General features: G+C 36.8%; 2 protein-coding genes across 2 annotated transcripts; one reads left to right on the plus strand and one right to left on the minus strand.

Annotated features, from left to right (window-relative positions):
* The first annotated feature begins 2,948 nt into the window (after positions 1-2,948).
* LOC136807893 (uncharacterized) lies at positions 2,949-5,226 on the plus strand. Its single transcript, XM_067064510.1, has one exon. It carries the CDS (start codon positions 2,979-2,981, stop codon positions 4,494-4,496), a length of 1,518 nt encoding a protein of 505 aa, XP_066920611.1. The 5' UTR covers positions 2,949-2,978; the 3' UTR covers positions 4,497-5,226.
* A 17,494-nt stretch (positions 5,227-22,720) lies between these two features.
* Positions 22,721-23,800, minus strand: LOC136807851 (craniofacial development protein 2-like). The gene has a single exon (XM_067064471.1). It carries the CDS (start codon positions 23,798-23,800, stop codon positions 22,721-22,723), a length of 1,080 nt encoding a protein of 359 aa, XP_066920572.1.
* Positions 23,801-25,790: the final 1,990 nt, after the last annotated feature.

Consider the following 25,790-nt stretch of genomic DNA (forward strand, 5'->3'; position numbering starts at 1 on the left):
AAATCTAAAATTTCTCTCTCAAAGGGTCACGATTTCCAAAAATTTTGACCAAAATTTGGTGAAAATCAAACCAAAATTTGGAAAAAATGGCCAAAAATTTAGGAAAAAGTCTCTCAAAGGGTCCCAAAATCACCAAAATTTTGTCTCTCAAAGGGTCGATTTTCGATTTTCGGCTCGGACATACGTCCGTCACCTCGCAAACCTAGTACCCCCCCCCCCGGGGGACAACCTCTTCAGTAGTAGAGATATATCTATGGAGTCTTTTTGGTGGTGACGTAATTTGATTAGTGTTTCGAATTAAGTTAATTAAAGAAAATTCTTTGTGAAAAAGAAAAGTCATTTAGCAGATTAATGATACATCATCAATCATCATCTAATTACCTTTGTAAAGCTATTCTCATTATTATATTGACTTAATTACAACTGGAAATGAAATAAACTTCACCACAAAAATATTCTTGTTGATTAGTTTCAGATGGTATGTGTTGATAAAGAGAGAAACACTGCTGAAAGTTTGCTTTTGTTAACAAAAGTGATGCAATTGGAATGTTTTTTTGCTTTGTATTTGAAGGATGAAAGTTCTTAAAGTTGGATAAAAAATCGTTAGATTACATTGATTGCTGGGTGTGATTTGAAGAATTTTGTCCTATGTATGCTCTTTAGACTAAAATCAAAAGGATTTTTGAGCATCTTTCTCACCGGCCTAACTATCAACCTACCATGTGTGGAATCGACTGGGAATTTGTAATCTTCTAAATAAGTCAAGGGTTGGTGACTCCGTTTCGTTAATTTTCTTGAGTTTTGACAATTCCTAGACTCAAACGATCGATGGATGATGGGCCACAATAATCAGGTTGACGCCCATACATTAAAAAGAATCATTGTTATAAATTATATAGTCTATGACGAAAAGGCGTGGTCATGATCTAGTGTCGCCATGTCATTACTTTAGCATCAGACGTTTCAATATTTCTTACATGTTCGTCTCTTTTGCAATTAAATCATCTAGAGCAAACTCGAACTCAGCCCCTTTGTTCGCTTTTATGATTCTGATAGTGCTCTCGATTGTCTCACGTCCATCATAAGTAGAATCGAAAAGTGGTAGAACGGCTCTAGATAGATATACGAGATGGTGGTGAGATATTTTGGTCGCAAACTCACCAAAACTTGTAACTTTATGGTATATTTTATATGTAGAGCGATTAAATGGATTTAAATTAAATGACTATGAATGTGGTTGTATGTTTTGAGTGAAATAGGGGTGTAGGGATTCAATTATACAGGGGCGACAACATTGACTTACATAGGTGTAGACTTCAACTTTTCTGTTCTGAAAATCTGACAAAATGCATGTGCATTTTTAAAGGTTTTGCAACAGTTTTATCTGTATATGTCTATCTTTTCTGAAACCACAGAATCACTTTAAAAAATTTATTGGTACATTGTTGAAATGCACGAATTTTTACTTTTGTTCACTTTGGATAAAATGTTTTTTTCACTCCCAGCATTGACATAAAAATCGGTTGTTTTTTTGTATCATGGTATTTTTTTATTTATCTTAAATGTTTGCTTTATTTTGTAATCTTGTTTTGAAAAGCAAGAAAAGTTCAAAATAACACATTTCTCGTTGAAGTATCATATTTTTTGCTTCCTTCTTTCATATTTTTGAGAAATGTTTAGAGGTATTTTTATAAATGTTTAATTCAGCGGATGGTATGCATTTTGTAAAAGTTCGAGAAAGGGGTGTTGTCCAGCAAGGATTTAGACGGTTTAAGGGTCGGATCGTTCATCTTCCAACGTCAGTTTAAGGATTAAAAAAACAGCAACTAGCCGTATTGTATAAGGGTTGTGAAGCGATCCAGACTCCACCTCAATTTGCAAGTTGCTAGCAAAATAAGATAAGTAGACTCTTATCGCTTATCCGAACTTCCATTATTCAAATCTTTCTGTAAATCGAACTAATTCCCAGTCCCCGTCAAGAAGGAACCCTCTTGAGAAAAAAAAATTCGAAAGTTCGAACTCGAATTAGCGAGAATCAACTGTATTCACAGTTAAAAATTATTCCATGCTTTTTAAATATTTCTAAGCATAACAGCAAGAAGTTATATCATTTTTATATAACGGGTTTTGAGTTTGGGTATAGACTAATGGGGTGCTGATACAAACTGCCATCATTATTTACGCAACAGTGCCGTAGCAACTGGGGGGGGGGCAAGGGGGGCTATGCCCCCCAATAATCTTTTCAAAAATGGTTATTTTGCAAAATGCAAAGTTTTTCTTTTTTAATTTGTCATAATTGTCTTTTATGTGCATGTTTTGAGTGTTCAATTTTCAAAATTCCCCCTCTCGGGCCAAACCATGGTTGGCCCTCGCGGTGTCACTAAACTACAGCTCCCCCCCCTCCAATATGAAAATGCTTCCTACGGCACTGCGCAATTCTTAAAATCAACATAGCTATGTGAGGAAAGTTTTGAAAGGGATGAGTAGAGTTAGCACAATTGTTCAAATCTTGTAAAAGGTTATGCAAATACTGAAACGGAGAAATTTAAATGAAATGAAATACCACACGATCAAAATTGAAATTAAAAATCGAAAGGAATTTATGAGATATGAGAATAATGAGTTTTACAGAGTTAGTTGATTTCTTTTTGGATTTCGTTGTAAGATCATACTTTATAAGAGATTGCTTCAAATCATTTTGCTAATGCATTATTACAGTGGGCATTAATAACACACATGCGTAATTTGTCGTTCTTTTAAAACCACATGTTGTTAATTCCCGTGATAAACAAAGAGGAATGCATCCATATGGGTGGTACAGTCAGTTGGGTTTGTGGACGGCGAAATTTGTCGTTCCTTATGAAATTTGTCGTTTTTTTGTCTATTTTTAGTAATGCAGAATCTTTTAGATTTAGATAAACCTCCTCTTACATTTTAACTACTACTATTTTTCTTGACAGAATTGAAAAACCTTAAAAATGTCGAAACTAGATGTTGAAAATCAAAATTTGTCTTCAGAGAATCTTCAAAACATACAATGGAGTGAAACATCAATAGCATTATGTGATTTCGTGACTACATATCCTTTACCACAAATCGTCCAAGTTGAAGAAGGCTATCATGGTGGTTCTGATGAAAATTCACTCAGTAGTGGTCAAGTGTTGAAGATCCATACCCTAACAACTGAAAGGAAACTACAGTGTCAGGATCGTCACGGTAAGGAACTTCACATCCCTGTTCACACGCAGAAAATCAATTTAAAACCGGAAAATTATGATACCGTTTATCAGAGAGTGCAAGATTTATCACATGCTAAACCATTACCCAAATATGTGGAGGTGACCAGAGGGTATTATGATATCGATTCAGAAGTTGATTATGAGCTCTCCGTCGATCCTGGTGAGGTCTTAGAAGTTATCGAAGTCAACGAATCAAATATTTTCACAAAGAAGACGCGGAGTATGACTTTTAGAAATTCTGAAGGTGTTGTTTTAAAAATACCTTTTGATTGTGTTGCTGGCTTCAAACCATTGGTTGATAATGCACCGAAAATGTTATCCGATGTGATTCCATCCGATTCTAATGGCTATAAGTATCCCTTTCATTTTCAATTTGTGGGTGCTTCCAGCAGCAAATTAGGCGTGGTTAAGGCTAAGTCAACTTATGATGATCATTTAATCATTGCCAGCTGTGGTCAAGGACAATCACAGGTTGTGTTTATGATTCCCCAGAACCTAAAAGTGAAAGTGAAAGTTGCTGTCGGTACACTCAAAGAAGATCCTGAATATGAGAATATAAGACGATCGTATCACAATTTCAAATCGATCGAAAAGGATTTGAAGAAATCGAGAAGTTTTAAAGGGCGGTTGTCTTCAACAGCTTCGGAGATTGTTGGCATTCCTGTGAAGGATAATCAACAGGATTGGGTCACTTTTGAACAAGATGAGGATGAAAATAATGCTTATAATCCACAAGGGAACTCAACACGACATATGGAGAAACGAAACTCGATGAATGGTGGCCCAACAAATTTCGCGACTCCAATGAACCAGCCTATAGATTATTCATCAATGGAAAAACGTGGCTCCATGAATGGCCATTCTAATTTCGCGACACCGATGAACCCAGCTATGGACCCGTTGGCTCAACAACGTCGAAGCTCGTCGGTCCAGTACCCTATGAATGGCATCAACGGCTTTAACAGGAGTCATAATGGCTCTATGACCAGCATTAATGGTCATTCAGAGAATCACCTTAACGGTGGACCTGCTATTGATAAGTATAAAGAGATTAGGGAATTGAGTGTCCAACAACTTGCCGAGAAATTGAAAAACTTAAACATGGAGAAACATATGGATGTTTTTGTTGAGAATCAAATTGATGGTGAACTATTTCTTCACCTTGATGAAGAAGAAATGAGAGACTTAAATTTGACCAAATTTGAAATCAAGAAATTGAATCGATTTAAGGATGGATGGAGACCTAAAATTGACTGATTTGTTTTTCATTGCAGTGATTGATATAATAGAAGGTTCAAGATTTACTTTAAAGTCCATTCACTTTTTAAGTATGCACTCGCTTTTGTTACCATGTGGAAACTATGTGGGGGTTTTTCAAAGGGGCGCCAAAATACAAAGGGTGCAAAAAGACGCCTCTGATTACTACTTTCGGCACCCCTTTGCTCCTTTACACCTTACGCCAATTTTTGGCTAAAAAAAGAGAAAATACCCCAAAATAGAGTGCTTGCTTCGCTCGCATTATTTTTAAAAAGATATTTACTTTTCATAGGGAACGCCAAAATCAAAACCTTCTAAAATTGCCTCCCCGATTTGCCCGAATTTTATTCAACCCACCACGCTACTGATTAGACTAACTGGTTTAAGAATACTTTTCATATGGTGTTAAAAAAGAGTGCTCACTTAAAGCGAATGGGCTTAGATATCATATTGAAGGAAATTAACACTCTTTTGGTACAGATCTGATGGAATGTCAGTCCTACTGGTAGAAGGCTGCCAAGTTATATTGCCTAAATTTGGCTTTTAACTGGCTCAAAATATCTCCTGGAGGCGAAATCTTCATGTGTTTAAAGATGTTAAAAACCGAAATTGTAACATTTTATTGTTAATTTTATAAATTGTTTCGTAATGTGAATTTATACTTCTTGTGGTCAAGTTTGTAAGAGAATATTGAATTATTATGCAATATATTGAAGTATCTTTATCTTAATATTTGGTTAATATTCAATTGTTTCTGTCTCTGAGACAACTTAATATTTGGTTATAATATTGGATTCTTTGTTTCTGTTAGACACAACTCTATTTGTTATGTCTTTTTGGCATTTAGGTTCGTTTCGGTATCGATATTTTCAGGAGATGAATTAAATTGTTTTAAATGGTTTAGTATTAGATGGGGCAATCCATTTTAAATAGACCTTCGTTCTTCTTACCTGGAAATGCATCAATACGACCCCCTAGGGGTACTAAAGTCTATTCACGATAAGTGTGCACTCTTTTTTCATTTACCTATAAATTTTGAAGGAATTCTTCAATCTTTATAAATTTGGTATCATTGGAAAGATATTAGTTAGTGAAACAATTTGAAATAAAAATATCTTTAAAATAATTCTAAAAATGAAGATGAAAATGAAGAAGAAAAAAATGAAGATCTTGTACTAAAGTGCTATAACTATCATTTTCACTGAAGTAAAAGCTTGATTATCGAACGTCATCACTATGAAAAAATTTCTCAAAAATAATCATTCAGTCAAAAGATATCAAACAAAGTTATAAGCTAATTGACGTCTAAAAACGCTGTTTTCTGCTGTTTTCTGCTGTTTTTTGGGGTCAATCACTTATTAACTTTGTATCATAACTTTGTATTGAATAAATATTTTAGTAAAATTTCTTCACAGTGATGACCTCCAAAGATCAAAGAATATCTCCAGTGAAAATGAAAGTTATAGCATTTTTCTACAAGATCTTCATTTTTTTCTTCTTCATTTTCATCTTCATTTTTAGAATTTTTTTGAAGATTTTTTTATTTCAAATTGTTTCACTCACAAATATCTCTCCAACGATACCAAATTTATAAAGATTGAAGAATTCCTTCAAAAGTTATAGGTAAAAGAAAAAAGAGTGCACACTTATCGTGAATAGACTTTAGGTTTGTGAGGTGACGGCTATGTTCAAGCCAAAGTTAGAAAATCGACCCTTTGAGAGATGAATTTTTCCAATCTTTTTAGCTCAAAATTACAAGATTTTATAGTCCTTTGGAGGTAGCCGATTTTTGATAATTCGTAATTTTGGGACCCTTTCAGGGCAATCAATTCATCGTTTTTTGTACCCCTTTTATGAGAAACTTTCTAGGGTTTAAAAAAGGGAACCCTTATGGCTTGCAAATACCCGACCCCCATCATCGAGTTCTAGGACTTGCGATCACTACATCAGGATAAGAAGTCAAGCTTGAAACTTATATATAGATTGTCAAACTCAAAAAGGGTAAAAAAACATTTTTAAGAAAATAAGGATGCATGGTATATGGAAAATAATTCTAACAGGACTAAAAGAACTACCCTGAAGTAGAAAAGATTACCCTGAGGATTAGAGGTTAAGTTTTCAAAGAATATATTAACCTCTGAAGACCAATAATATAAATTTTATCGCGCATGTGTCAATCTAATCACTGTAGAAAGAATCAAAGATGAAGAGCAAATATTACCTTACTAATGTCTAACAGACTGTATCAGTATGCAGTTTACTATTTACGAATTCCCCAGAGACCTCCAAGTGTAATTGAAGTGAGTTTCTTTCGAAAGAAATCTTTTACATGATCCTCAATCGTATAACAGTAATTACTAAACTATTAATTATGGAAATGTCACTTTAATTGAATCGAAATAATAGACAGACTTTATATGTTATAATTCTCTATCACTGACTCTTTAAAAAGAATATTTTGATCAAGTTGGAAAACATTGATCTTGAACAACAGGCCGTCCCGTAGATCAAGTTAAAAAAAGTTGACTCCCGGGATTCGAAACCTCAGGCATTACGGATTCACAGTCTCATATGGGAATGAAAGCTCTTCAACTCACTTTGATACTTTCTCATGTTCAAAAGCTATTCGTTATTGCTGCCATATTTTTGACACAATTAACGCGAAAAACTTTTGACTATAAGCATAGTGAAGAAAGTCTAAGATGTTTTCCCGGGTAGGGGGGGGGCACTCAATTTTTAAACGACGGCATGTACCATAAAAAAATTGGCTTTCAATATCGGACCCTTACAGTGCAGCCCTTGAGCAGTGAAAAGGTACCCTTAAAGTGTATTTAACTGAACGTTTCTCACCCTTACAGTGTAATTTCATTGTGTATCTCATTTTGCTGAAGCCTCCCAAAAATGAGCCTGATATGTCGACACAATATGCAAAACAAATCAAAATGGGTGCGATTCAAAACTATAAAGATACATCAGATTTATACTGCCAGATTTGCGATTCGGCAGTCCCAAACAGACCCTTACAGTGTAGTGTACACTCTATCAAAAGTACACCTTTAGCTTTATAGTGCATTTCGGGGTGGGGTGTCCAAAAACCTACTCTAAGCCGTATGCCGTGGGTCGGATCCTGGGGATGTTTTTTACAGTACCGTATATGCAGAAAGGCAATCATAAAATTAGGGTCTCAAAATTGCAAAATTTCTCAAAAATTGGACGATAACTTATATATATACCGGGTGCGCCACAAAAAAGTTTCTCTCTTTGAAACTGATTTTCTCGAAATTTAGAAATTTTAAAAGAACCATTCCTATTCCATTGAAAAGAAGAAAAATAAACTTAAATTTTGATGGGTCATTTATTAAATTCTGTTCATTAGATCAAAAGTTATGCTCAATTGAATGAAAAAGTTACTTTCTGAAAGTGCCCGAAAACGTTGAAAATCGACCTATCAAATTTTTATTTCAAAATTGGCAATCGCAATAGGCTTTACATGATTAAGAGCATTTTTCAGTAAGTTAAACACATAAATTTTGAAACTGATGGGTCAAAAGGGTTTAAAATTATCATCAAAATCATTTTAATTTACTTTTACCGAAATTTTCCTCAGAATTTTGATTCTAGACTGAATGAAGTCTATGTAAGCCTGGATATACCTTTAAACCCATATTTGATGTATTTTTATGAATTTTACCAGATTTTTTGGCTTTTTTTGACGAAGTTCTTCCTTTCATCGAAATTCAACCTTCCTTTATTTAGCAAAAGGTCATTTAGGCAGCTAATTATCATTTTTAATGACTGAAACGAAAATACTGGTGCATCATGTAACTATGCTTCTGTTTAATTTGATAGGTCGATTTTTAACGTTTTTGAGCACTTTCAGAAAGTAAATTTTTATTCAATTGACCATAACTTTTGATCTAATTAAGCAAATTTAATAAATAACCCATCAAAATTTAAGTCTATCTTTCTTCTTTCCAATAGAATAGGAATGGTTCTTTTAGAATTTTCAGATTTCGAGAAAATTGGTTTTAAAGAAAGAAACTTTTTTGTGGCGCACCCGGTATATATAGAGAGATAAACCTTCCCTTAGCACAGGGAATAGGCCCTATCCTAAGATAGAGATCACAGCGCTAGGTAGATGAAATAAAAAGCGAAAAAAGGAAAAATTATGCAAATAAGTAACTAGATAAAACTATCAAAAAAATATGCTACTTAGAATTAATAATTTTACGCCAATCCAAACGATTCAAAGCTTTTTGATACTAGTCATTTTTTGACAAACCAACCTTTTTCAAGCACTTATAAATTCCCCTTCCATATGTGAAGTTTGGTGCTTCACGAGGGCGTTTCGATGGCACCCACGAAGTTAGCATTTTTCTGGGTAGTCGCTGTTGATCCATACGAGCGACATGACCTAGCCAACGAAGTTGGCAGCGATTCACATACGAATCAACGGATTGCAGAGATTTAACAGATCAGACGTTCTGATTCTATACACACCGGTGTGGAGCCGGTTTACACGACACATTGCACGTACACATCTAGCATGGAATAAACGTAATTCTCGGAAAAGATTTTCGGTTAAACACCAGTGTTCAGCACCGTGTAAGAGAATAGCCAAGATAATGCCTTCGTATACAAATTTCTTAGCTTTGTATGAAATACTGGTTGACAAAAATAAACAATTTCTCAATTTACCAAATGCCCGACTTGCCGAATTGATTCGGGCATCAACATCAACATAATCATTACAATCTCTCGTCAGAAAAGAGCCCAGATAACAAAAGCGATCCACTATTGGTAAATGTGCGCCACCTGGTAGAACAATATTTGACAGATTGCAGCCATCGTATGTAGAAGGATTTGCATAGATGCGTTTTGGTGCTGCAACGAAAAGGATTTCTGATTTGGAGGATTTTTCATCGGTGACAACATGTATTTGGAGACCGTATCTATCAAAATGATTGAAGAGGAGAGGTACGTACGTTTCAGTCGAATCACGCGACTTGAATAAAACAGCTGTGTCATTAGCATATTCCGAATCTGGTAAAGAGAATTCCTCGATATTTCTCTTTGTGTTGTATCTACGACCAGTTAATACATCATCAAACTTTGTATGGAAAATACAGACCGGTCTATCATACGCGTTACGCCATGATATCATACGACTGCAAGATAAAATATGAACAACAGAGGACCCCAAATATCCCCCTGTTTGACTCCAGTAATATTTCAATTGACTTTGTGACATCATTAAGCCCCCCATTAATGACAAATTTTACCTCGACACGAGCATGTAGCGATTTTAAAAGGCGAATCAATTTCCCGGGGGGGGTACTAGGATTGATGGGTGTCGGGTATGTGCGTGCCAGACCTCTGGACCCTTACCCTTAGAGAGACTGAATTTTGGTGAAAAGGTGACCCTTAGAGAGACTCAGTGTAGAAAAACCCAACCCTTAGAGAGACTTTTTCACAAAAAATTTCTATAATGGGCCAAAGAAATTCGATTTTTAAAAGAATTTCTCCAATTTTCGAAAAATTTCTCTAATTTTTGAAAAATTTTCTCACTTTTTTTAAAAATGTTCTCACTTTTTTGACTTTTCACTTTTCTTTGACCCGAGTTTGTGAAAAAACCGACCCTTAGAGGGACTGATTTTGACTTTTGTTGTTTTGGTAAACCTTAGAGAGACTTTGGGAGGGTGAAAAACCCTACCCTTAAGGCACGCACATACCCAGCACCCATTTTTGCCTAAGTACCCCCCCCGGGATCAATTTAGAAGGTATGCCAAAAATTTCTAAGACCTGCCACAGCAGTTCACGAGGGACACAATCGAATGCCTTAACTAGATCCAAAAATAGGACCCAAGATTCAAGGCTGTGCTCTTTTCTCTTCTTTATAGCCATTTTGACGGTAAAAACTCCATCCACACATCCTCTCCCTAATCGAAAACCACATTGCGCTTCGTTGTCTAGGGATTCGGCAACGGGGCGGAGCCTGTCATGCAATATTATAGCTACAATTTTATAACACGTTTGGAGTAGCATAATGCCACGATGGTTCAAAAGCCTACCCTTGTTGCCGATTAAAAGTTAATTCACCCCACCGACACCTCAAAAATTTTCTCTAAATGGTTGCAAATAAACCAAATCTTTCACTCTCCCTCCGAAAGGGTACAAAAATCACAAATAGAATGAGTTTAATTTTGCACACTCACACCTCCGCCCAGGCCCGCCCGTTAAAAGTCTTGGCAGAAATGTTCCCCGATTCTGCTATTCCGATTCTGAATATTTTCAGATCGGAGCAGGATAACAGTCGGGCTTAGCCTTAGTATACTGTCAGATTGCTGGCTGGCTAATATAATCATCAGATCTATCAAAGAACACTTGAAATCATATTATGGAATGGGGATAAGTCATAATCCTAAACTCAACCAAATAGAAATAGAAATAGAAATAATATATTACGGCTTGGTCCGACTGAGAAAGCGAGAAAGAAACTGATTGCAAAAGCAAAACGAACCAGACCAACAGCAACAGCCACTACTCTTTATTCCTGTATTTGTCATTTGTTGTGGAAAGGTACTTTATTTTAGGTTGTTTCAGCAGGCTTTTAAATCAATTGTAAAAGGGGTTACGCACGATTTGAAAATCTCGTGTTAGCAAGCGAAAGGTTTTTTACACTACATACCGTAGGATTGCTAAACTTCCTTATTCCCAGCGAAACTTTCCGATTGCTAGTGTACAACGGAAAAGGACCAAAACGCCACAAAAGTAGATTTAACACTGATTTTAGCCAGAGACGCCTAGAAGCAAAAAGATCCCTGAGACGGGGCAGATATGTTATTCCGGAAATGAGAAAGTTACCCATTTTATGATACAATTTTAAAAAGTTGTACCCAGCCGTTTGCGTGATTCGTGATCGGGAAATAATTCGAGGCATGATTTTGGCTATTTTCGCGATATTTGCATGGTGAACAAACCTTTTTTGGTAATTTCATGATCGTCACCACGAGAGCAAGGAAAATTTCTATCAATGCATTTTAAACATGTACAAACTCTGGTGAACCAAAAGAAAGTTGATATTCTATTTTCAAAACAAACTGTTTTTTATGGCGCGCGGAAGCGCCAACAAATACTATCTTGTTTAAAACGAAACTATGTCATTTAAACCGATACCATCTCGTTTAAAAAGAAACTATGTTTCATTCAGGGGATACTATTCCCCTTAAAAAGGAACTAAGCTCATTTCAGGAGAAACTATTTCATTTAAAACGAAACTATCTCATTTAAAAAGAAACTATCTCGTTTGAAAAGAAACTATCTCGTTTAAAAAGAAACTATCATTTCTAAACGAGTTCATCGGAAACTTACGCCCAGAAAAGACGAGTTACAGTAAACGAGTTATAAATACTGTTAATCAAAAAGCCTGTATTACTTATAAGTCATCAAAAAAATCAAATAAAAATTTTTTTCCTGGCCGGCCGCATCAAAGCTTTTTTCCTTCATCCGCATTCCGGAAACACTACATTTTTTTTTATTTTTGCCTGACAGCAAAACTTTTCTACATTTTTTAAATGCATGCGGAAGAAAATGTCAAGTCAACGACAAACATTTTCCACATTTTAAACGCACGGGGAAGAAAATGTCCAAGTTCACAGCAAAAATTTCCACGTTTTAAAAGCATGTGAAAGAAAATGTCCAAATTCACAGCAAAAATTTCCACGTTTTAAACGCACGTGGAAGAAAAATCCAAATTCACAACCAAAAGTTTTCCACGTTTTAAGCGCACGTGGAGGAAAATGTCCAAATTCACAACCAAAGGTTTTCCACATTTAAAATGCACGTGGAAGAAAATGTCCAAATTCACAGCAAAAGTTTCCACGTTTTAAAAAACGCACGTGCGAGAAAATGTCCAAACTCACAACCAAAAGTTTTCCAAGTTTTAAACACACGTGGAAGAAAATGTCCATATTCATAACCAAAAGTTTTCCATGTTTTTAAAAACACACGTAGAAGAAAATGTCCAAATTCACAGCAAAAATTTCCACGTTTTAAACGCACGTGCAAGAAAATGTCCAAATTCACAACCAAAAGTTTTCCATGTTGCATTTTTAAAACATCAATCATCAATCAGTAAATTTTGCTCTGGGTTTAAATTTTTACATTAAGGCTAACTAGTTCATATCCAACCACAACCATTTCCTTGGGTGCCGCATCTACCATCTGACCACATCATAAAAAAGTGAGTTCAAACTTTTTTGATGTCGCAAGTATTTAATTTTTCAAATATAGCATGGTCAGATTTATCCATAAATATTCAGTCAACTGTCTTGTTTGAATTTGTGTAAACATACGGGCAAAATTGAAGTTAGTTTGTTGTGAAAGTTGATAAAATATCGACCGGATAAAATATCCTGTTTTTCAAGAATAGATTGCATCAATCTCTCATGCCAAACCAAAGGAAACATCAAATTCAGGAAGGAATGATAAGAAAACTTCATCATCAACCATTTCTTGTAACAATCACACAAAAATCATGATCCAATTCAACTCATTAAAGCATAAAAACCAAAGAAAAATAGTGAAAGAGCGGTAGCAACCAGTTGTTTATTTTTGCCGCCATCTTTGTTTTGACTGTTAAAAGGCAGTATGGTCTGGTCAACAATACGCTTCCGAACCGAGCGACGTTTCCCGATCGAGAAGGATACTTATATTTTCCCTCGACGTTTCTTGAAGAAATGACGTCTTCATCCTCCTATAAAAATACTCTACTGTTTTTGACGCCGGAGCTCGATTTACAAAGAGATTTGGAAAAAATCCATTACGTAATGCTTCCAACAGACAGTCGGGTGCAGGTGACAATTCTCCATATTGGTACTTAAGACAGTTGCACATGACGACGAAAGTCTGAATAGAAATTTTATCACCCCGCATATCAGCTTTTTTTCCCGCGCTTTTGCCAAAAGAATCGCACTCGCTCGCTGCGCTCGCTCGTGCATAATTATCTTTAATTTGAGGCTTAAGGGTTTGGGGGCAATCTGGTCCAGGTACCATCAAACATGTCATGATGATGGGACTGGTTGATACCGTGAAGTCGGGTAACTTGCATCAGTGGAGGCTAACATGCATAGCCCTAAAATGAATGACCTGTCTGGTCCTTAAACAGGGCTCCCACAGCTCCTCAAATCTGCTCAATTCTCCTTAAATTTCAAATGTCTCCTCAATTCTCCTTTAAATCTCCTACTTTTTCTCTAATTTCTCCAATATTTTCTTCAAATCTCCTCAATTAAATTTTCAAGACTAAAAATAAAAAAACATTCAAGGTAGTATCGCTGGCCTTTGAAAGATGTTTCGAAAATTGATTTTCAAGAATAACATGCAAAATCTTTTGCTCGCTTTGCTCGCACATTTCTTTACTCTAATATCACAACCCACAGCATGGCCCGAACATGTTCGGGCCTGTTCGGACCATGCTCGGGCCACAAAAAAGTATTATTGAATCGGCCCGAACATTTTGTTTGGACCATGTTCGATCAAAGCCTCATGAGAGGCCTTGGGAAAACTTTTGGTAAAATCAAGACTGAAGTACTTCTTCGCCCCAAAATAGATACGTTTTTAGCAGTTGTACTGGTCAACAGCTACACTAAAAACCATCAAAGCTATTCAAAGCTTTGAAAGTCAGCGCTATCCCCAGTGCTTTCGCCAAGGGCTTTCGCCTTGCACTTGACCTTTCATATCATGGAACAGTTTAATTGCTTGTGTTTCCAGTAATGTTTTGTTGGAAAATCCCCCCCCCGATTTTTGAGACAGGGGTATACATATTTGAGTGTTTTGAAAGAATACCATTGGCAAGGATAGCACTTTTCAAGGACTTTATATCGAATGGGTCCTAAGTGTTTTATTTCACCATTTTTTCCCCAAGGGCCTCAACGTGAGGCTCTGAGTATGTTAACCTCGTAAAATCCGCTTCCAACGATACCAAGAAAGTTTACGCGGAATTTTTTTCAGTCAACTTTTATTTCTGCCACTATCTATTATGTATTTTGTGCGAAAACTTAATTTTTGACTGAAAATGCTAGTCTGGCCGAAATACAATAAAATAGGGGTGAACGTAGAAAAAAATTCTGCGTAGACTTTCTTGGTACCGTTGGAAGCGAAATTTTATGTAGATTATCATACTCAAAGCCTCATGATGAGGCCCTTGGGGAAAACTTTTGGTAAAAATCAAGACTGAAGTGTACTTCTTCGCCCCAAAATAGATACGTTTTTTAGCAGTGTACTGGTCAACAGCTACACTAAAAACCTATCAAAGCTATTCAAAGTCTTTGAAAGTCAGCGCTATCCCCATGTGCTTTCGCCCAAGGGCTTTCGCCTTGCACTTGACCCATTTCTATCATGGATAACACTGTTTATTGCTTGGGGTTTCCAGTAATGTGTTTGTTGGAAAATCCCCCCCCCCCAGATTTTGAGACAGGTATACATATTTGAGTGTTTTGAAAGACACCTACCATTGCAAGGATAGCACTTTTCAAGGCATTTTATATCGAAAATGGGTCCTAAGTGTTTTATTTCACCAATTTTTTTCCCCAAGGGCCTCAACGTGAGGCTCTGAGTATGTTAAACCTCGTAAAATTCCGCTTCCAACGATACCAAGAAAGTTTACGCGGAATTTTTTTCCAGGTCAACTTTTATTTCTGCCAGACTACTATCTATTATGTATTTGTGCGAAAACTTAATCATTTTTGACTGAAAATGCTAGTCTGGCCGAAATACAATAAAATAGGGGTGAACGTAGAAAAAAATTCCGCGTAGACTTTCTTGGTACCGTTGGAAGCGAAATTTTATGTAGATTATCATACTCAAAGCCTCATGATGAGGCCCTTGGGGAAAACTTTTGGTAAAATCAAGACTGAAGTGTACTTCTTCGCCCCAAAATAGATACGTTTTTTAGCAGTGTACTGGTCAACAGCTACACTAAAAACCTATCAAAGCTATTCAAAGTCTTTGAAAGTCAGCGCTATCCCCATGTGCTTTCGCCTTGCACTTGACCCATTTCATATCATGGATAACACTGTTTAATTGCTTGTGGTTTCCAGTAATGTGTTTGTTGGAAAATCCCCCCCCCCAGATTTTTGAGACAGGGGTATACATATTTGAGTGTTTTGAAAGACACCTACCATTGCAAGGATAGCACTTTTCAAGGCATTTTATATATCGAAAAATGGGTCCTAAGTGTTTTATTTCACCAATTTTTTTCCCCAAGGGCCTCAACGTGAGGCTCTGAGTATGTTTAAACCTCGAAAATTCCGCTTCCAACGATACCAAGAAAGTTTACGCGGAATTTTTTTCCAGGTCAACTTTTATTTCTGCCAGACTACTATCTATTATGTATTTGTGCGAAAACTTAATCATTTTTGACTGAAAATGCTAGTCTGGCCGAAATACAATAAAATAGGGGTGAACGTAGAAAAAAATTCCGCGTAGACTTTCTTGGTACCGTTGGAAGCGAAATTTTATGTAGATTATCATACTCAAAGCCTCATGATGAGGCCCTTGGGGAAAACTTTTGGTAAAATCAAGACTGAAGTGTACTTCTTCGCCCCAAAATAGATACGTTTTTTAGCAGTGTACTGGTCAACAGCTACACTAAAAACCTATCAAAGCTATTCAAAGCCTTTGAAAGTCAGCGCTATCCCCATGTGCTTTCGCCCAAGGGCTTTCGCCTTGCACTTGACCCATTTCATATCATGGATAACACTGTTTAATTGCTTGTGGTTTCCAGTAATGTGTTTGTTGGAAAATCCCCCCCCCCAGATTTTTGAGACAGGGGTATACATATTTGAGTGTTTTGAAAGACACCTACCATTGCAAGGATAGCACTTTTCAAGGCATTTTATATCGAAAATGGGTCCTAAGTGTTTTATTTCACCAATTTTTTTCCCCAAGGGCCTCAACGTGAGGCTCTGAGTATGTTAAACCTCGTAAAATTCCGCTTCCAACGATACCAAGAAAGTTTACGCGGAATTTTTTTCCAGGTCAACTTTTATTTCTGCCAGACTAAAATCTGCCCAAACTTGAAAATCCACTTTGATTTCATGAATGCATGAATATGCACTATTGTGCATACGAATGTGTGAATTAGCTAGTCCTAGGGCAGGGATGGGGGTTCAGGCATTGGTTCCCTGAAGGCAAAATGGGTGTTTCAGGCATGTGAAGTCTTTCAATGGGGCTCTAACATGACAGTGATAAAATTACGGAATATCTAAAGTTGACTCCCCTACCTGAAAGGGTCATAATAATTCTTGTAATTTGGATTACATTTTGAAAAGTTTGGCTGAAATTGGAAATAGTGCAATATTTGGAAATTTGAAAGGATTGATTTTCAAACTTTGGCTTGGACATACCCATCACCTCACAAACCTCAGTACCCCAAGGTTTCCAGGTCTCTAATTTCTATGATCAGAAGCGGGAACAAAGGAACAGATCAAAGTGTATAAAGTTAAAGTGTATTGTACCTTTTGTTAAGTTTTGACATTTGGATTGAAAGAAAATTGTAATTTAATTTAGAATATTGTAATGAAAATCTAGAGCAGCTGTACAAAGTTGACTTCGGATTGTTCTCTCTAAAACACTTTACATTAAACAATTTTTTCTTCTAAATACGATATCAAGCTTTGAAATTAGGGGAAAACTGCCATAATCCAGGTTTACTGATTTGTCCTATTTCCAATTAGATTTGGTCCTAAAACTTTAGTGTGTGATTTATATCAATTATATGGTACTTTTTTTAATAATTTATTTAGATAACCTCAGCAAAAATGATTGAAACAAGACAAGTAAAAGAGGAAGTCAAAAAAACTCTGTTAGAGAGAATCATGATTTTTGATGGCGGCATGGGAACAATGATTCAAAATTTGGAACTGGAAGAGGATGATTTCCGGGGTACATTATTCTTTGAACACTTCAGTACTATAAGGCATTTGTATGATAAATGTGATTCCCCAAGCGATTTGAAGTACATAAAAGTCCGATCGGTAAAAAGACCGATCTTCTTTGGCCTCTACTCGACCGGTCTTTTTACCTTTTGGGCCGCTCGGATATTGAAGAAGGCCGATGCGAGGCCGCTTATTAAAAGCGGTCTCAGTGAAGCGGCCACATAGTAAGTTTTAAGCCGCTAACATCGGCCCTTAGCGGACATTAGCGGCCCTTAGCGGACATTAGCGGCCATTAGCGGCCCTTAGCTTTGTTTTTCAATTTACTTACATTTTCAAGTACATTTGGAGCAAAGAAAGATTTTTTCAGAAATCAAAAAGGGCAGAACATAAAAAAAAGATAAAAGGGAGGGCGCTCAAAATAAAGAAGGACCTAAGAAGCCATCAAATGTTGTAAAATAAAATAAAATGAATTGCTTTCCCAGTAGAAGAGAGGGAAAGCTTCCAAAAGGGCATCTCGCAGGCTTTGCTTTCTTATAAGCTCCTGATTTGTCACAAGCTCCTGATCTGTGACGTTTCGAATGTTTGAAGCAACTTTTAGAATGCGAGAGAGAGAAAAAGTGAAAATCACGTGAAAGGAAAGAGAACACACTCAGAAGGAGTTTATTTCATCACTATTTTTGGTAAAAGTCCACGTGATAACACGAAGGAAAGCACGCAGAGGAAGCTCAATGTAAACAAACATTTAGTAAAAGTTACCCTCTGCTTTGTTCGTCGTGGGTCATGCTGGGCTTGCCTGAACCTCAAGATATTTGGTCTCTCGAGACACTTTTCTTGCTTTCCAATTCTATATTATGATTTGAAAAGAAATGTAAGAGAGCAAAGTATTTCGCTATTCAAAAATACTAGATAAACAAATTCAGAATCTGTAAGTAGTTAAAAGAACAATTTTCAAGATAACCCTGTCTCACCACGAACGATCCTTTTGTTAATATCCCCGTCTCAGTCAGTGGAATTCTCTATTAATATTTTAGACAGTGTAAAATTCTTTATAGCCGAAATTCGGTAGTAAAACTTTAACCGAATTCCACAAGCTTAAACTGAATTCAATAAAACTGGCCGCTTGGCCGGTCTCTCCATCAAGAAAAAGCCTCTAATAGAGGTCGTGAGGCCGTTCTTGGAAAAATTCCATTGGCCGCTTCATGGCCGATCTTCTAAAATGTTAGGTCGCTTGAAATTTCACTTCGCCCGCTATGAGACCGGTCTTTTACCCGCTTTGGCCGATCGGACTTTTGTGTACTTCAAATCGCTTGGGGAGTCACAAATGTCCCCTCATTTTTCTCACAAAGGTAAGGACTTTCAAATAAAATTAGTTTGTTTTCTTAAAATTGAGGGGAAAATTTTGGCCTGTCAACCCTATCTTTGGCAACAAATTTGTTTTGATAGAACCCTTTCATGTGATGTCATATGTTTTGGATTACCTTGTTTAGCCTAAATAAAATATATTACAAATTTGGATGATAGAGGCAATATGCCTCCAACTTTGCCTCCGAATTCTGTCTCTTTTATTCCAGATTTTGTTAAAAAAGGCCATACAGAAAAGAAGACTAAGCGAGAAAATCAAAACAAGCTGAAAAGTTATGAAAGGGGTCTATAACTCCACCAAGTTTATCAATCATACTTCTTCGTTCTTCTTAGAGTGCACAGACACTCGCGCGCGTGTGTTCAGTCAGGACCTCATTTCACTTTATCGATATTACGCGAACGGCAGTGTGCGCTAAATTATTTTGGTTTCGCTTTTGATTTCAAGCAAAGGTCTTAGCAACAGGGCGCGCGTACATAGCAACAGGGCTGGGTAGAAAAATCTAAACATAGAATTCAAAAAAAAATACCGATCATCGTATAGAGCACTAAAAAATACCTCCTTTCTATGTTTAGTTTGTTCTACCTTGGATTATAACTGAAAATATCTTCAAAAAACCTTTGTCCGCTATCAGCCCGCGTGGTAATCTTTGCCCGATTCCACGTGCGTTTGGTTTGGGAACGCGAAACACGAAAGCGAACTACTCATGTCTAAACTTTTCAATATATCTCCAGAACTAACAGATTTTTTGAAATTCTGTAAAAAGGTCTAAGTTCCTGAATAGTTTTACTATGTTCTGTGAAAAAATCATAACCATCAGTCAAATACTCGTTCATCTATTTAAGATTGAAGACAAAAATTTGCAAAGAAAAATAAACCTCGAGCACAAAAAATGCTTTTTTAAACACTTTTTTTCCACCGAAAAACAAATAACTTTTACAGACTTACCCTCCCCAAACATTGAAGAAGCCTCTACTTATTAAAGTAAATGAGATAAGATAAGATAAAACCTTAAAAATCAACCAGAATTTACAACCTTTCGTCCAAAGCCATCTTGTTTTAGAATGAGAATTCTAGAGAATTCCATTCGGTTCCAGCTCCCGCGGTCTTTTTTTCATCCAATCAGATCGCGCGATTTCACTTTCGCTTTCTCTAGTCCAAGACGGCAGGATTTGAGTTATGTGACATCTCTATTAAAAAACCCGCGTGAATTAAAATAGAAATACAGGGGGTCACACTACAGGCCAAAATTTAGAATTACGAACAAAAAAAGAATCAAATTTTTTTTTCTTTCATATCTATATATTAATAGCAGTACTGTGTGTGTCATTTTGTCTGTGTGCTATACTTTCGTTTTCGCAAGCAATGTTTTGTTCTTGATAAGTTTGTCTTGATTGACAGATCAGATAAGGCCTGTTTTAGAAAAAAAGTTATGACAAAGGTTTAAAAAAAGAAATTTAGAATTGACTTATATTTATCTTTTTAAATCTGATAAAAACAAAGTTGCACTATTCTTTGTGGCTTTCCCGCTTTTTCCTGAAGAATTGTCATTTCTATATTTCACTCCTCTTTACCATGACATTTTCTCAAATTGTTGAATACTGGACGGCGTATTTAATGCGAGCGAAGCGAGAAAAAGATCTCCGGGGGAGGGATAGAGTCAAACTTTGAAGATATCTCTTTATTCATTTGATCATTTTTAAGGGCTCTGGTGAAAAATCAGTTTCAGAACTTGAAGATAAAGCCTTATGTTTTTGCTTCTTTGACATCTTTAAGAACAAACTGCTTTTGAAAAAATGAATTTAAGTAATTACATCATGAGTAATTAAGGAATAAGTGTGGCATGGACCTTAATAAAACGTCATAACAATGCTATTCATATACTTCACCAAAAAAGCCTGATCTCCTTGGGGAAATGATTTTATTGTTTAAAACTTTTTTTAATGACAAATAATTTCTTTATTTAGATTTTTTCTGAAAAATTTTCTATTTGGCTACATCCCAAGTTATTGCTGTTTGTATGGAAATTTAGTGGAGAAAATTGCCAAAAATGAGGTTTTTTGGAGATTTTAAAGGAAAGATCCTTACTTACTTACTTACTGCACGGTTTAACGTCCGTTGTTCCCAGCAGCTGGGGTTGGACGCCTTCCTCTCTTGATGGCCGTACGCCATGCAATGCGATCGTTTGTCAGGTCGATGTTGACATTGAGGGACTTCATGTCCGCATTGATATTGTCCGACCATCTCTTTTTTGGTCTGCCAACATATTTCCCTTGCACTACATGAGTGAGCATCTTTTTTTGCCAACAGTCGTCGTGCATACGCTGCACATGACCGAACCAACGAAGTCTACCTTGGGAAACTAAGTCTTCAATACATGGAATACCAAGTCTTTCTCTAAGCTGGGTCATCGAAATCCTATCAGCCAGACGAGTCGAACAGATCCAACGAACCATCGCGTTGTCATTTCGAACAAGCCTGCTACAGTCATCAACCGTGACTGCCCAGGTCGGGCTTCCATGAAGCAAAACACCCCTTACAGCCGAAGTAAAGACACGACCACGACATTGCAATGGGATGCTCTTATTTGTCAAAATTGGCAACAACTGTCTAAATTTATTCCACGCAGACTTCACCCTTGAGGTAATTGCATCAAAACAGCCTCCATTGTCCCCAATCATATCACCTAGGTAACAGAATGTGGGTACTACCTCAAGATCTGAACCGTCTATAGAAAACACAGGGGAGGGAGGTACAACAAAAGGATTTAGACAAGCAGGACAAACATAGTTAAAATTTTCCCTTAAACGCCCTTTTATGCCCGAGCATCGTTTATGAATGTAGTTTTTACATTGGCGGCATAAAATAGAGTTGCTCCCTACTCCTTTGTAGCAGACACCACAAGGCCATTTACTTGTCTTTTGCCTTTCCCTCAGACCATGTTTGCAATGCATTACTTTGGTCTTCCGAGTGTTCACACGTAAACCCTTTGACTCAATGGCCTGTTTCCACTGGGTTAGCTTGAACAAAAGCTCCTCTTTAGATTCTGCAATAATAACCAAATCATCTGCGTATAGTAATTCCCAAGGACAACCGGTACGAAATGACCGAGAGAGAGCTTCCATGACAATTATAAATAGCAAAGGACTCAGGACTGAGCCTTGGTGCACACCAACGTTTACGTCAAACTCGTCGCTGTATTTACCATTGATGCGAACACGAGATCTTGGAGAATTGTACATAGCCTGAACCGTTTTTACAATCCATTCAGAAACACCAAGAGTTCGCATGGCCCACCATAGCACTTTCCGTGGTATACGGTCGAAGGCTTTTTCAAGGTCAACAAAGGCAAAAAATATGTCCTTCTTTTTTCCAAGATATTTTTCTTGAAGTTGTCGTAAGATGAATATGGCATCTGTTGTTCCACGACCAGGCATAAAACCAAACTGCATGGAGTCAATTAAGATTTGCTCTCTGACCTGACTTTCCAAGATGCGCTCCAGTACCTTCTGCAGTACTTCTAACAACTTGAGACCACGATAATTACCACAATCAAGGGAGTCACCTTTTCCCTTATACAAACTAATGATGTACGATTCGTTCCATTCATCAGGTACCTTACCTTCGCGAATAATCAAATTTATAAGGGTTGTGAGTTTCGGGACAACACTATCGCGCGAGACCTTAAGCATCTCAGAAACTATGCCACTTGGCCCAGCGGATTTGCCAGATTTCATCCGATTAAGGCTTTGAGTACCATTGCCTCAGTTATCTCAATTGAGGGACCCATGATGGGATCTGCGTTTGGAAGAGCAGATTCATCCCAGGCAAATTCAGAGTTCAGGAGACCATCATAATGTTGTTTCCAGGCCTCTAACTTTGAAGCATCATCATATACAATATCCCCTTCTTTGTTACGAATACACTTTTCACCAACAATGTCTTGTTTTCTCAGACTTCATTTTTCTAGCAAGCTGGAAGACATGGTTAAGCTTATCTTTCTCATTCAAATTATGAAACCTTTCAACTGAAGCATCTTTTTTAGCCTGGTAAACTTCAGATTTTGCCCTGCGTTTAGCAGCCAGATATGGCTCTTTCTGACCACCACGTTTCCAGATCTTCCAAAGTCTTCTTTTCTCCTTAACAGCAGTATCAACCCTTTCATTCCACCACCAAGTTTCCCTGCGTCTTTGATGTGGTTTTGACCAACCGCAGGAAGTATCAAAGGATTCAAGAATAGAGTTTTTCAAATTTTTCCAGGATTCATCAATATCATTAGAAGCAACAGCATTTTGCAATTTCGCATTAACACTTGCACAGAAATCCTCACATATAGCAGGCTCTTTTAGTTTCCATACGCGTCTGCGTCTGGGAAAGGCTTTGAGAGTCACCTTACCTGCATTCAGAATAATGTCACCAACAATCAACTTATGTTGTGGAGTGCATTCTTCACCATTAATTACAGTTACATTGCGGACTGTTTTTAGGTGATTTCTCGGAATTAAGATGAAGTCGATTTGTGACTTTGTGGCACCAGACTGGTAGGTGACCAATTTATTGTCTGATTTAGAAAAGAATGTGTTAGTGATAGCAAGGTTAGCAGCTAAACAGAAGTCAAGAAGTCTGATACCGTCAGCATTTCTGTCACCAAAACCATTTCCACCGTGAACATTGTCGAAACCTGCTGTTTCTTTACCCACATGACCATTAAGATCACCGCAGATTAGAAGAAATTCCTCTTCCGGTGTTAGGGCTGTCTGAGTAAGAAGATTGTTGTAAAACTTTTCTTTTTGTAACTCAGGTAGACCAGTTTGAGGCGCATAAACACTAAAGATACGGATAATGGATTTTTCGATCATGATGCAAATGTACATGATTCTGCTGTTTATGCGTTCGACAGATATCACATTCTCAACAAGGTCCTCCTCCACGAGAAGACCCACACCACCAAAACCAGTTTCATCACCACACCAAAGGAACTTATATTTGCAGTTTTTACCGCTTATCATTCTAGCTGATTGGCCTTTCCATCGTGATTCTTGTATAGCGCATCCTTCCACAAAAATTTTCCGAAATTGTATTTTTAGATATTAAATACATCACCTGAACCAAAAAATGAGATTAGGGCTTTGAAAGGTGAAATACTCTTCTTCAAAAAACTCTTTGTTTTCTTCTTCGTTTATTATTTACATTTCAATTTTTCGATTTTTAAATTCTAAAAAGGTAGGTTTAACAGGACATATAAAAAAGTTATACATTAATCTTTTTAAAATGCAGAAATTGCCATTTAAGTTGGTGTAAAATCCAGAGCCCTTAAGCCAGCTTCAACATCCAAAGGACTTTTAGTGCGTTCAGTTACAGCTTAACCGGCGTGCGACGCTGGGTACTGGCTAGTTTAAATTTAAAAGCCTACTCGGTGCGAAAGAGAAATCGTGTAATTTTTAATACGCTGCTCATTAACTCAAATCAAATGACTTTGCTTTGGAGGTTTGGTGAAATGGTGGCCGAATTACCATCCCATGTTTTGTCAGATAGTCCCAAGTTAGAGCAGTTGACGATACATGGGAGGCATACAGTAAGAAGTTTGCAACAAGTGAGAACGACTGCAAGGAGAAATTTAAAGGCAGGGTGCATAGGGGGGTATACAGTGAGAACTGCGCGACAATTGAGAACAACTGCAAGCAGAAATTTGAAGAGTATTCATAGGGGGTATATACAGTGAAAACTGCGCAACAATTGAGAACGACTGCAAGGGGAAATTTGAAGAGTATACATAGGGGGTGTACAGTGAAAACTGTGCAACAATGGATAACAACTGCAAGGGAAAATTCAAAGGGTGTGCATAGTGGGTATACAGTGAAAACTGTCCTGTCCTGTTACGTTGTCAGCGACATTATGTCTTCTAAGACGTTGTCTTGTCTAACAAACATGGATGTCGTGTTTTCGCAGTTAACTTGACGTACATTCATGAAACCGACGATTTCGTTCACCCATATAATATCGCGAAGCTACCATTTTTGTAAACTTTGAAGTACTTGGCCTGGGTTTTTTTGTAGAATGTAATAATAATCTTTGGGGAACAAAACATCCCGAGCCGAGGCATAAATTCTTCAAATTTGATGGAAAGTCTACATCCATTGTATATAATATTATTTTGGCTCTAGAAAATATTTACCACTGCAAATATAGTTTGATAACATCACAGTTTTTTGCTTATAAAATGTATGAAAAATATAATGTATGAAAAAATAGACAAACTATCACATAATTTAGCTGTAATTCTGGATGTAGATGAGCTTTTTAAGATAACAAGATTTCAATTAATTTTCAAAATTTCCCTACTTTGGGGCTCTAAAGCAGGCCAAAAGCGTTCTGTTCTGAAATGTTTTGTCCTCCAAGCCAAGTGGGTTCAAAATTTTCCCTGAGGAATACGTTAATAAAATAAATCAACTAAATAACATTTAACAATGATAGGGTAGATCGTCAACTACCATTGTTAGCATGCTATAAAAAAATTCATTTTTTTTGGAAAAATTTAATCTATTTTAAGACATTTTGCCCCATTTTCAGACCCCTAAGTAAAAAATCCAGTATTCCCCAGGGGGATCTTTGATTCAAACTAAAACAAAAAAAGTGCATAAAAATGGCATTTTTTGCCCATTTTTATAAGGCTATGAAAGTGAAAAGAGAGGGTCAAAATGGTTTCTAAATGGTTCCTTGTACTAATATTCAATATAAAAAGACAAATGACCCCAGCGAGATTTCAATTTCAGGCTAAAAAGGCTGATTTTCTCTGATTCTGGGTAGCACTGGGTAGCAAAATGCATGAAAGCAGCATTTTTGAGGACCCAAAACTTTTAAACCATTCAATGTACACCAAGGACACTGAGCACAACGACTAAAATTTCTCTTTCTCTTTTTAACACCGCGAACCCCGGTCAGCGGTTGAGAATATTTTTTTCAAATTAATTGAAATAATTAGTTGTTGCAATGTTTATT

This window comes from Clytia hemisphaerica, unplaced genomic scaffold, assembly GCF_902728285.1.
Source record: "Clytia hemisphaerica strain Z4C2 unplaced genomic scaffold, Clytia hemisphaerica genome assembly, whole genome shotgun sequence".
Taxonomy (NCBI): Eukaryota; Metazoa; Cnidaria; class Hydrozoa; order Leptothecata; family Clytiidae; genus Clytia; species Clytia hemisphaerica.

Excerpts from the sequence above, each read along its gene's own strand:
- LOC136807893 (XM_067064510.1), top strand. The coding sequence starts at position 2,979 with ATGTCGAAACTAGATGTTGAAAATCAAAATTTGTCTTCAGAGAATCTT.
- LOC136807851 (XM_067064471.1), bottom strand. The coding sequence starts at position 23,800 with ATGATAAGCGGTAAAAACTGCAAATATAAGTTCCTTTGGTGTGGTGAT.